The sequence below is a fragment of the Anoplopoma fimbria genome, chromosome 18 (genome assembly GCF_027596085.1).
Source record: "Anoplopoma fimbria isolate UVic2021 breed Golden Eagle Sablefish chromosome 18, Afim_UVic_2022, whole genome shotgun sequence".
Lineage (NCBI taxonomy): Eukaryota > Metazoa > Chordata > Actinopteri > Perciformes > Anoplopomatidae > Anoplopoma > Anoplopoma fimbria.
In genome coordinates this window covers 16,195,033-16,208,452 of record NC_072466.1, presented here as the reverse complement: position 1 = coordinate 16,208,452, position 13,420 = coordinate 16,195,033, and the positions used below count along the sequence as shown (strand labels likewise).

Genomic DNA, 13,420 nt, shown 5'->3' with positions numbered 1-13,420 from the left:
CTACACAGTGTGGGTTTAGGGAAGGAAGAGCATTACTGTGTTTCATTCATAATGTATACTGTAAAAAAAGAACATAGTGAAGTCAGAGAACAGTAAGTTGTTTTTCTGACGAAGACACCCCAAAGACAGCGACTATAGGACCAGGATCTACTGTCCCACCACAAACCCAGGAGATTCTATTGGAAATCTTCACCCAAAAGTTACATAGTGAGTTGCATGACCACAACATGTGACCTAGCACAACTGGACTGTGATGACATAACGGGCGTTCTGAGTTGGTGCCAGGGTACTTTCTGGCCAATTTCTCAGGTGAATAATGCCATGGATGTAAAACTTTGAATTTGACTATGGCTTATGAAGAAATAGGTGGTATGTATGTTTAAAACAACGTTGCCATATCTAATCCTAGTACTCCTCCAATATCAGTTTGGCAGGATCCAATGAGGGGGGCTGATGTCCTGTACTGTTTTATAGATTTAGGACGCACTCCCTTTCTCATAGGGGTCTAATCCAGTACAGCATCAATTGTGTTTAAGATGGTAAGGATAATTATAATTATGTAATCTTCAGCCCCAACAAGCACTGACTTAAGTGATATCACTTGAGGCAAATTTTCAGACTTCATGCTGCTCCCACTGGAGCCACTGAAGGCTTTTTATAACTTTCTACATATGCATAAGTACAATCCAAGACCTGTAAACACACTTTGTGTGTATGTGTAAAATTCCCCTTTTTATTTCAACTTTTTCACAATGTTTAACATGTGTGTGTTACTAAAGCACTAGTTGTAAATCATTTTGGGCCTTTAAACTGGTCAGAGAAGATATCTCACATCAGAACTGAATAAACCACATACAGATTAAATCTAAATACATCATGTATCAGTGTTGGTCTTTGCTGTATGTTTGTGTTCATCGTGCCTCGCTGAACTGTGGCACCTTTGTCCAGTCCATCCGCCTCCCTGCAGCACCAGTCAACACCTCCACACTCTGAATAGCTGCTTTGTGTTCCCTCTCACTTTTTTTTTACTGGGTGAATGAAAACCATTGCATCGTATTGAATTTACAGCGGACACAGGAACAGGACAGTTCATATGTGACCTAATGTTTACAAAGACTTGGCACATTATTAAACTGGAAATTTAAACATAGAACGGATTGGAAAGGTATTGAGTTAGCTGTGTTCATTTTTTCCTATTTTAGAAGCATTATGAAGGTCTGAGAGGTCAGCAGATAGTTGGAAATGTAATTGAGTCATCCAAATGTTTTTGTACTGATGCAAGAGAGCAAAGTATGCGATAATCTGGTGCATCTGGATGTTGGTCCTATTATATGAACCATTACACAAATGTAGACCCAAAAACGGTAATTTCATTACATACGTAGTAATCTTGTGGACAGCAATACCAAAGAAACACACTTTGAATTTTGATGGGGTGCTTTTAAATGTAATGCTCATACTTTAAATAAACAGGCCTATAACTTATTTATACTCAGTTATTTTCATTATCAACTATTCTCCCCCTGAGTTATTTAGTTTACTAAATGTGAGAAATTCCAATTGCAATTCCCTGAAGCCCCAAGGTAACTTCTTCAAATTGGTTTTATTGTTCGATGAACAGTCCAAATAATTAATTTAATATCTTAGAGATACAAAAAACTCAACAACAATAGTTTCCCATTCATTTTCCGTTGCTTGACTAACTGATTCATAGACCAATCGTTTCAGCCCTCGTTTGATTTGAATGCAGTTGCTTTGATTGTTCACAGTGGGAAATCAGCATCAACCACCAAGGTCAAAACAAGGATAACAACTTTTTCCAGACCTTTGTTTGAATCCAATCTGGGGTCTGGAAAAAAGTTTGGAGTTTTGGACTCCAACGTGTAGTGGAACAGCTGTGTATAATGTGCAGCCGTCCTGCAGACTTACACATTTGTCCCTCTTTCCCTGTCCCGGGCGCTGCCGGAGCTCCTCCCAGTCTCCAGATCCCGGAACCCTGCCTTTCCCTGGAAACTCTGCTGGATTCTTGTGGCATTTTAACTGGCATACCTCCTGTTACAGCCACACACACACACACACACACACACACACACACACACACACACACACACACACACACACACACACACACACACACACACACACACACACACACACACACACCGTACACACATGCAAAGACATTTATTTTAATGTAGTCATTTCCCCTGAATAGATTCAGAACCTCATATTTCTCTTACAGATGATTTATTTAATTACACTAGAAAACTTGGCAAGCAGGCCTGATAGTTGGCCAAAATAATAGAGGCTGGGTGTGTACATCTATTTATGCAAATGTGTGTGCGTGGGTGTGTGTGTGTGTGTGGGAGAGTTTATGACCACAGTATGATCATGTGTTAATGAATGCAGTGTTTTTTATTTGCAACAGAATTCTGCCAACGTTTACACCAAAAACAAACGTTAAGGATGTGAAAACACAAATTGTACATCAGCCATAAAAGATCATTCTTGACCTTGTAAATAGTAGTTTTTCAGTAGTTTGAGAGATCCATAAGAATGGCGCAAAATCCATCTGCCATAAAGACCTTTTAATATGGTTGAAAGCTCCAGAAAAAGCTAGTAAGTGGACATTGAGTTGAGATTATAATAAAATAAGTGTACACAATTGCTATGAACTTTAAACTAATTCATGATGTTAGGAAAATATGCTTTACTGAGATTATAATAAACTTTTGTTTACATTGCTAGTAAATTGAGTCTTGCATCTCCAGGTTATTTTTTTTTATTCATTTAAACCAAAGAATCAAAATGCTGTTCAAACTTGGTGATTTTCAAATCTTTCTGAAAAAGTCATATTCACAAAGCTGAGAACTGCTTTTCTTAGCTTATGATGTTTTGGAGATACATAGTTTTCTTTGGACAGTGAATTTCTCTTTAGGCTAACATAAAATACTTTAAAAGGGCCTTAAAAAAACAGAGTTCACACAAAGAGTGGAAATGGGAGGTGGGAGCATAAACATAGAGCTTTCCTGTTGTTTGGCAAGAGAGGAGTAACATCCTGAACAAGACAGAGAGAGGAGAGACGACTAGCATGTGATTGTGATTTGTTTTTTAAATACCTTGCATTTCAGCATCTGTGTGTTTTCACATTGACATGTCAATGTCATTGACATTTTCTAATGGGAGACCCCTGCTGCTGCTCCTGCTTTCCTGAGTCCTTGATCACATCTGTGAGGGAAGCGCGAGTCTTGGGAGGGAATGAGGAGTGAAAGAGAGAGACTCAGACAGTGGAGAGAGAGAGAGAGAGAGGGAGGGAGACTCTCAGAGTTTTGCTGCTGAAGTAAAAGCAGTTATTAGGAAGCAGAAAATGGGACCGGCTGCCACCTCGCTCGCTCTCCTGTGTTTATATTCTCTGGGTGTGTGTGTTCCTACAGGGACGGCCGCCGCTACACCAACACAGGTCAGGACTGTTTGTGTGTACTGTATATGCGCTTGGACTCAATTAACTTAAAAAACTACATTTAATTGGAGTTGTCGCTGTTGTATGTCTGTTTCTTTCTTTTCTTTAGGCTCTGAGTACTGTACTTGTGTATAGGAGGGAGTCAGGTCTAGCTAAATGAAGCAAAAGATCATAAAGAATAAGATGTTTTTTGCTAAATATTATGCTGAGATGGTTGAAGTGCAAATAAACCAGATGTGTTGAGGATAATAATGGTTTTAAGTTGAATGTTTATGATGATTCATACAGAGAGGAGCAAGTCCATCTGGCATGTTTTTCCCCCTCTACTAATATTTAATTGCTATGTTAAGGTAGCAGATACTCATAGTAAAGGATTGTAAATTGTAAAACTCTGAGGAGAGGTCTAATTGTAAACCCTATGGGGTTTCTTACTTCTCCTGCGCAATCCATGCTGTTTGTTGTTATATACTTTTGTTTATGTTCTCTTAACACTTCCTTTTGTGCTTATAAACTAAACTAAAGCTAAAGTAAAAACCATAATTGAAAAACCATTTCATAACCAAAACGTTTGCTGACCTACAGGTCAAGACACCTGCAGTAAATTTTGCGCATGCAGCTTCTGAAAAATCCAAAAAGAAGTAAAATTACATGCGTTCCCTCTTGTTTCGTGATCTAAATAAAACTGAAAGTGTGCCTTCTTTCGACTGTAAGAAAATTGAGACTATTAAAATGGCAACAGGTCCGGATATGCACAGAGATGTAATTTGCATTTTGGATACAACCCTCAAAAGTTTTTTTTGAGTTGTGATGGTTATGTGGAACTTGTGTTTGGTTTCAATTTCTCTCTCTGTGTATCAGGCATCCCTTTTAGAGGTGAAGAGGGCGCGAGGGGACGTCCCTGATATTCTTCCAGAGCCTGAACCAGAGCCAACCAGCCCAGTGTCAGACTTTGAAAACTCATACAACTATGTCTGTGAGTCTCCATATTCAGATCCAGATCCAATTTAAAGCTTCCTAACACTATGCAATCACTGTGGAAAATAACTGCATCATATATTACTCTAACCTAACAACTATGAGCCTTGTCGCTGTACTTTAAAGTAGAACAGTAATATTTCATATTAAATGAATGCTTGTTCTGCTCCTCCATCATACCCTCCTGTATTCTATTAGTGACCAGATTAGCCGGTATGGACCAGGCGATCCACAAGCTGAATGTTGGTCACTACACCCTGGATGTTAAAGTCAGCCAGTTAATGGACCGTCTGATCAGGGTGGATGGTAAGACGATCAAAAAATATCCCAATTTCTCTTTCTTCTTGGACTTTCTTTTCCACTAAATCATTTTCTAATCCCTTTTTTTATCCATGATACCAGCATTTCCCCTAAATCAGACATGTTCATGTAAAATGGACAAATTAAAGATAAATGTGGCGCCCCCCTCTGCTTAAAAATGACAAGGTATTAATATTGCACAGGTAAAAAGAAGTAAGATGAACGAAAACAGCAATTAATTAAAATAAAAGAAAGTGAATGAGATGAACTATATTTGTGTGTCCTCTATAGACCATCATTATCATGTAATCCCCCATACTACGCAGGTGCAATTGATTTGAGAGTTTAATTTGCCTTGCTAGATATTTAAATTAAAAAAAGGAAGTCAAGAGGAAGATGCCCTGTACTAACTTTCATGTCTCCTTGTTTTTGTTGTTTCCCATCACTAACATGGCAGCTAAAGTCGAGGAGCTGGAGGACAGCATCCGAGAGGTCTACCAGCACAGCAAGGTCAACCGCAAGGAGATGGGAAGACTGGAAGGTAACGGAGTTACTTTCATACAAACACGACTCTGAATTAATGCTAATTCAGCTCTGAGACTGCTGTGTAAAACAATGTTGCCATAGACTTTGTATGGTGATAAAATCTAAATGCTGTGTTGTGTTAACAGCTGGTTGCGCTGCCCTCCAGTGGACAAAACATATCTGTTGATGCAGGCTTTAAGACTGGATGATTATTTTCTTTTATTCCCTTTGTCTTGTTCTTCTCTGCTTCTTAGGTTGCCAGAAGGGACACCGGTTAGGATACAAATGCTATCTCGTGTACAATAGTTATGAGGACTACGCCGGTGCTGCCAGGAAGTGCCTGGAGCGCGGAGGTCGCATGGCGATGCCCCGAGACCGCAAGGAGCAGGAGGCCCTCGCAGACTACGTCAAGTCGTTTTTCCACCCGGGGAACTGGCCCGTCTGGCTGGGCGTCAACGACCTGCGTTCTGAGGGCATGTACCTCTTCGATGACGGGACGCGGGTCTCATACTTCCAGTGGCGCAAACACTTCCTGTCCAGCCAGCCTGACGGAGGGAGGCGGGAGAACTGCGTGGCGATGTCGTCAGACGATGGCGACTGGTGGGACCACTACTGCGATCGGACCATGAACTATCTGTGCGAGTTTGACGACAGGGTGGCACTTTAAAATTAACTCCTTTCAAGATTTACTCCCTCGCCACCTTACTTTGACCTCCAATCATTTATCATTAGAAATAAAATTTAATTATATTTTTAAATAAGTTATTGCCCTTTAAAGGACATTTAAAACACACATGGATTGGTAAACCTCAAGGGTGGGATAGTCTTAAATACTTCATAGGGAAACTAATGTGTTTCAATATAAATATCAAGTATAATTTCATTTATATATGCTATTAGTGCAGCAGTTTTTAAGTTGTGTCCATATGTATGTAGGATAAAAACATTTGCCATGAAAATATTTCAAGGTATTTCTGTTTTTTAAGGTGAAACAGAATTCACCTTTCAATATTTGAATGAGCAAAAATCAATGTGTTGCCATTTCGGTTCTGAAAGTACTCAATAAGTAAAAATATGTAACTTCATCAGATGAACTTTGAATGATAAATATTATATTATTCAAGCAGCTGCAGTGATATGAATGTAAACCAGTCAGGACTCTGCTGTTATTTCACGCCGGCTATTATAAATATTTGTTCAACAGTATGTAAAAAAAAAAAAAGTTGTATATAAAAATCCTTTTCATATAATCTGCTTTATTAGTAGGGCTGGGATATGTTCCAATACAGTGTCGATACCAAAATTTGTTTTGTATAGGCCTAGACATATTTTTCTTACGGAAACCTTTTTTATTTAACAAGGGAAAACAAAATTCAAAATGTTTATTTAAATCAAGAACAATTTCATCACATTATACGACAAGAAGACCACATATCTGACCAGACATTCATTTTTTTTAGTATATAACCTTTTTGATACTCTGTGCACCAGACACATTTCAGTCGGTAACAAAAAAAAGCATTGAGGTTTTACACCCAGCTCCTAGCAATTATGTCTTTTTTTTCTCCTGTAAAATCTCAAAGTGAAGTTTTATGATTAAAGAAGAAAAAGAGGATTCAGCTGCAGCTTTCATCTGTACCCTGACCGGTCAAGAAGTAGTCAGTGATATCACCATTTCTGGGTAATGTAGTAATTTGTCCCTTCTAAAACTAAAAATGTTACCTCTTACCACAACCACCGCCAAAACCTGCCTAATTCACTATTAAAAGGTGCTAAATGCCAAACTCTGGGCATATCTGTTGACTCCACAAGGCTCTCAACATGGCAACCGGAGGATTGGCCCCACGAGAGTCGGTAGTGCGTTTCTAGTAGTTACTGCTGTATGAGCACAGTGCAGAGTGGTGGTGATTAGCCAGCCAGTGGGCCACAACAGAGATACTTCATTGTCTGCTCAGGCAGACATTACTCCACTACATCTTTACATAGCAAATAGCTGTTTGCTGCTATATTAATACTCGGAATGTCGATTCAGCACCTTTAAAGTAAGGCCTTAAGGAATGCCATACAGTCTAACATGACTAAAATCAGTGTAATTTGAATAACATTTATATTATATAAATAAATTTCATATTTAATTATATTGTAATCCAGTAGTAACACTGATTTGATATTTCTCCCATCACAACACTGACACAACTAAAAAGATCATTTGTCTTTGCCTTACAGTTCTGCATCGGTCACATTTCTTCATGGTGTCATGAGTGTGAGACGTGACGTCATAAACGTGAGTCAAAGAGCTGCTCTTCTTCTTTGGTGTCAGTGATGTGGTTAAAAAAAAAAAAGAACCAATTAAACCTCCGATCAACCGAAGTGTCTCCAGCGTTCACATATCTTTCACAGCTCGTCGTCCACATATGGATGTTACTCTGCAGGGTCGGTGGAGCAGCCTGAAGGGTCCAGTGCCTGCAGGATGGCCTTCACAGTCGGCCTGTCCATTGGGTTTTTACACGGGTGAGAGAGAAGAACCTTCCCTGCTTCATCCAGCAAAAAGTCACCTCCCATCTGAAAATACAAAAGAACATTAAATATCCTTAAATACTTTTTTCTATTAACATGGAATCAAATGTTATGCAAAGGGGAGAAGTCTTACAGCGTATTAATTCTAGACTCTGCAGCTCTGTTGTTCATTGTTTTGGTTTTGCAGCCTGAACTAAAGTACAGATCGGAAAATCGGTGGGGGCAGCTAATTTTTTAATCTCCACTCACATACTTCTTCGGTTTGCGTCACTGATTCAGGTTCTAACAACAGCACCTCAATGCCAAAGTATTTACTTCTGTGTCGTCCATCGTACCTGGTAGATATCTTCCAGCAGGCGAAAGGGGACATCGGGGAAGTCTCTGTCCACAGCTCCGTACTCCGAGTACTTCAGCAGGCAGCCGAACTTCATCACCTTGGCGTAGGAAGAGCCGAGACCAAAACTCCTGTATACCTGTGGTAGAGACGACATCTACTGTGTACCGAAAGTGTAATTTTTTCCGCAGAAACACAATCAAAAGCACAAGGAAAAACAACACATCCGCTCTGGGGTATTTTTTGGATGACCTATTCAAGTTTTTCATGATTGACGAGCGCTACTGTGGCATGTGGAAAATCTTCTGTCTTCATATTTGGTCCATTGCCCTGGTTTCCATCTCACATCTGCTAACATCTGGTGGTTGACTTTTCAGAATGAATGGTTTGGAGGCTTCGGCTTACTGGACATTTTAGGACACATCATCAAACAGCTGCTAAATATAACAAATCTGTAGTCTCATGCACCCACCCACCTGCACTGGATATAAATATAGCTACAATATAATTGAATGCAGACACAGATTTTAATCTGCTGTAATCTGAGCCTTTTATTTCTATTTTAAAGAACAAGACAAATCCTAGTTTATTTTTATTTTATTTTTTTTAGAATTTCCTTATTATCTTGTTCATATTTACAGTCAGTTGAATAGGTCCCGACCTCACCTTTCTCTGTGGATCCAGCAGCATGTCTAAGGTACATCCAGTCTGCTCCAGCCACACCTTAGCTCCCTCCAGACCCCCGAAAGAAACCACCAAGACCCGCACTGACCGAGCCTCGAGGACAGCCTACAGAGACGCAAAATGAAACAATACCGTATGAACGCTGATCACAGGCCTGTAATGTAATTGATTTAAAAGTAAACGGGTGGTGGCTGCAAGGCCATGGAAAAAATGTTGGACACTTTTGTAGCCAGAGCAGAGAAAAAAAAAAGATTTCGGATTCCACATGGTTAAAGGAATAGTTCAACATTTATACTTATTTTCTCCCTTGTTGAGCGTTAGATGAGAAGTTCAATACCACTCAGACAGTAAAAAGCTAAATTAGGTTATCTTAGCTTAGCTTAGGAAGTCCCTGCTCCTGGGCAAGCATTTGTTGCGTACAACTCCTTCTGAAACCAAGACTTGTTGTTTTTATTGGTTGATTATTGTGCTTGGAAGTTAAGATAAGGACCTCGTAGATGTTCTGCTGCCATGGTTTATAGTCTGGACAAAGGGTTTATAGTCTGGACAAAGGGTTACACAACACTGTTGTATCTCCTCCATGCCTAGCGGAATTATACATGGTTCTGTATGACGGGGTAAACACTGTGTAACGCTGGATGGATGAAATGTTTAATCAAGTTTTTGGTATATCTATGTCCATGTTAACGTGCTGTGACAGGAGCTAACTTGATTGTATTTGTGTGGTAATCGACTTCTATATCAATCTAATAATGTAAAAAAATTAAATAAACAAAAACATGTCTAAACAAATGAGCTGCTTTTTAATAGTGTCAACAGATCTTAAGTCCAATGGGAGAAAATTCCTGGGTTAAGCCGCTACAACCCTTAAATAGCACAGTGTCCTTTTGTCTCGAGCCTGGAGTGAGGAACAACCAACAAATCCTGATCAGAGGAGCTCAGAGACCTGATGCTGACTTATGACTGCACAAGCTCTTTAATGTGGGCTAGCCGCTCACCACACAAGGCTCTAAACGTGATCACAAGGATCTGGATTCTAAATGGATGGAAAGCCAGTATAAAGAAATCATAATGGGAATAACATGAGACCTTTTGGAGGATTTGGTAAAAAGCTTGGTCGCAGCATTTTGGACCACAAGATGGGAGGACATAAACGCATGAATAATCATTTCTGCTATTTTATCCTTTTGATCATCTACAGTAAGTGAAGATTGAAGGTATTATGCGATAAACGGATGCAAAATGCTTTTGTTAATCAACACAAACAGCAGTTTAACAGAGTGATGTCAGGGCAAAGCAACAAGTTGAGACGGTTTAGAGGTGTTTTCCTACTAAAGGAATAATTACCATCAGATTGAAGGTTAACTGACCTGATTTGCCTCCAGCTCGGCCACGTGGTCTCGTCACGGTAGTCATCCAAAATGTCTGATGAGGACCAGCAGCGGCTTCTGACCCTGACCCAGGTACTTACCCAGAGTCACACTCCTTTAAACAACCATGAGACAACACAGCTTGATTCAATTAAATACTTGAATTGTTGCATGGTAAAAAATGTAACATTTGTACTGATGACCAACCTCACTGTTGGTTTTTTTAATTAACAACAAAAGGCGGTAAGAACATTATAGTTCAGGTTTTGTCGAGCAATGTGTAAACTCACTCTCCACTCCGTCCATCAGTGAACGGAGTATCAGGGCTCAGGCTGTCTGCGATCTTTCCTCCTGACAGCTGTGTGTCTGTCATCTGCAGACGTCTGTCCACACTCTCCAGGAAGGAGTCCCATTCACTCTACACACACACACACACACACACACACACACACACACACACACACACACACACACACACACACACACACACACACACACACACACACACACACACACACACACACACACACACACACACACACACACACAGTAGTTGAAACTAAACAAATCCCAATACGGCGAGTCAATCATAGACTGGTTTAGAGAAAAATTAAATACAAAAATAATATACAGGCGTTTCAGAAATTGCTTTAATTATTTCGAATTAATTGAAGGAATAGTGAACTGGCGTATAACCAGACAAGGACAAGAAACAAGCCAGCTCTTGTTTCTAAGGTACCAGAAAGCATCAAGGTCTAAAGTCAGTTTTATCCAATATTTTATTGTCACAGAGCCACAAATAGACCGTGTTCTGCTATCTGACCTCATTTTATTGCAGGAATCCAGGTCCACACATTTTTAGGGAGGGATTTATTACTGAATTGTAAAACTATAAACACTCTGCATGAGTAGAAGTTACTAAAGAATTAGAATACAAATGGATGTATATAAATATACACACACTGTTTTTAAGGGTTTCATTATACTAACATAATGTACTAACACAAACCACAGCATACAGTATTGGTGTGAACCCCAATCTTTGCTGTATGCAGTGGGTAAAATATGTCTATGAATCTGATTGTTTACTGCTATTGCTAATTTAAGTCATAATACGCAACTTTTAAAAAACGTATATCGCAATTTTAAAAGGAAAAGACATTTAAGGAATACAGACCTCCAGCTGCAGGAGTTCCTCCACCTGCTGTCTCACTGCTGCACAGCTAGAAAAATACAAACAGTTATGTGATAAAGAAGCATCAACATTGATCTTTATCCATTACATTAATTACTAATAAGATGGAGAACAAGATCCGATGCCATCTGCAGGTTTTTTTTAAAGAGGGTTCACCCCGGTGTGTGTTGTGTTTGTGGAGGCTATTTGACTTTGGATCAACTGTATTGTGTGTTTTAAATGCATTACATATAAATAAAGTTGAGTTGAAGAGCGGGTAGAATGTAGGTTTGGGCAAGTTTTTATGGTTTTGGGGAGGATGAAGGGAGAGTTATGATATTTGTGTTTCCTTCACTTTTTGGTGCATTTAAAAACCTCATTCCTATAATGTTTGATCACAAACATAAAATGCTGGAGGGGATGAAAAAGGGGCCAGGAAAATAATTATAGAAATAATTGCATGTTTAAGACATAATAGTTTATTTATCACCACCATTATCATCATTTCATATGACTTTATTTCCATACTCACTGATAAGACTTCTGCCAGATGGCCTCTGCTTCGCTCTTCGTCTTCACTCCGATGCTGCTCAACAGCAACAAGACACACAATTACTTCACAGTATTAAAAAATATATGTAGTAAAACTTTGATTAAAACAGTGGATTGACTTCATTATACTCTAGCCAGTGAAATGGCCAAATGACTCTGCAGGTGTTGAGAGCACCTCACCTTTTGTAGAACTCTGTTCCGGCTCTGATCAGGCCGAGTAAAGTGGTGATCTTATATGGGACAAACTTCTCCAGTGAGTCTGTATGAGAACAAAAGGGACAAAGCTATTGGGTCAGGCTGATTTGTGCAATGTCACTGTGTTGGCAATGAGCATTGCATTACAACACCTTCAATCCAGTGAGTTGGAGCCAGCTTATGAAATAGTCAAAAGGTCCATTATAAGTAATTATATTGCATGGTGACTGTGGTTGAAAGGTTAAAAGTGTGTTCTTTGATCTATTTCACCTAGAGTTGATGTGGTAAAAAATGGAACCACAGATTAAATAACTTGACTTTTAATACTGTTGTGCTTATTGGGCACTAAATATAGGTTATCAAACAAAACTAAACATTACAACCAAATATATTTGATCATTTCTTCGATTTGGTTTACATATAATCCAATTAGGAACACCAATTTGAGTGATATAATGTATTTTATTATCGCACATACAGCATTATTAGAGCACAACACTAAGTGTAGTTTCTTAGGGTTAGGGTTATTTATTATATATTCAATAGTTAGTCGTTATGTTACATATGTTGGAAGGTTGATGGACACTAGAACAATTTAAAAGCACTTTATAAGAAAAACTAGATTGAGAGCGCAGACAGTGGTGCATTCAGGTGCTCCTCGGATCGCCCCTTTACCCGAGTTAGGAAGCCGTTATTCCGAGTTCGTAGTGTTCATGAGCGTTAAGGCGTAATGAGGAAACGACCTGAACGCTACAAAGAACAAGTGCAGTATTTCACTGCTTAAACAACACGGTTGGCTGTTTTTGAATTTTTGTGCCAAAACAGAAAAACCAGGCTGATAATGCAACCTCCTTTGCGGAGAGCACCGGACACATACCGACCCACTTTCACCCCAATAATCAAGGTTGTATCAAGTCGCTTTACTGGCAACCGCACATTTAAAAAGGTCCAAACTTCACTGATGTCCGTCACCCCAAATCCCATCCCCTCTCCTGTGTCGGCCCTACCTTCTGCCTCCTGTGTGGCTGTCTGCAGAAGCACTTTTCCCATGTTGACCATCAGAGTCAGAGCACATGTTAAAGTGTCCTCTGACACTGTCGCATCCTCGGCCATGATCACCGGTTCTTTCACTCACTTTGCTCTAACAACTTGTAGTGAACCAAAAGCCACGTGAGCTGGAGTATGGTATGACCGATCACGTGATAGAGTCATGTGGCGTCAAAAAAGCCTTGTGTGGGGGTTTGCAGCATGTAGTGGTCGAGCGATGGATATTCGACAGATATTCACTGCGGCGTCTGCTTCATGTTTCATCCGATGTTGGCAGCAGGATGAAA

General features: G+C 39.6%; 2 protein-coding genes across 2 annotated transcripts; one reads left to right on the top strand and one right to left on the bottom strand.

Moving 5' to 3' along the window:
* Positions 1-3,319: 3,319 nt before the first annotated feature.
* clec11a (C-type lectin domain containing 11A) lies at positions 3,320-6,554 on the top strand. Its single transcript, XM_054618079.1, has 5 exons — positions 3,320-3,460; positions 4,319-4,433; positions 4,634-4,741; positions 5,193-5,276; positions 5,515-6,554. The coding sequence occupies exons 1-5, from the start codon at positions 3,368-3,370 to the stop codon at positions 5,925-5,927; spliced, it is 813 nt and encodes a 270-aa protein (XP_054474054.1). The 5' UTR covers positions 3,320-3,367; the 3' UTR covers positions 5,928-6,554.
* A 23-nt stretch (positions 6,555-6,577) lies between these two features.
* On the bottom strand, positions 6,578-13,258 carry selenol (selenoprotein L). The gene is made up of 9 exons (XM_054618076.1): positions 13,094-13,258; positions 12,072-12,150; positions 11,872-11,925; positions 11,343-11,388; positions 10,456-10,583; positions 10,166-10,280; positions 8,778-8,900; positions 8,113-8,250; positions 6,578-7,822 (listed from the first exon to the last, which is right to left on the bottom strand). Exons 1-9 carry the CDS (start codon positions 13,197-13,199, stop codon positions 7,682-7,684), a joined length of 930 nt encoding a protein of 309 aa, XP_054474051.1. The 5' UTR covers positions 13,200-13,258; the 3' UTR covers positions 6,578-7,681.
* Positions 13,259-13,420: the final 162 nt, after the last annotated feature.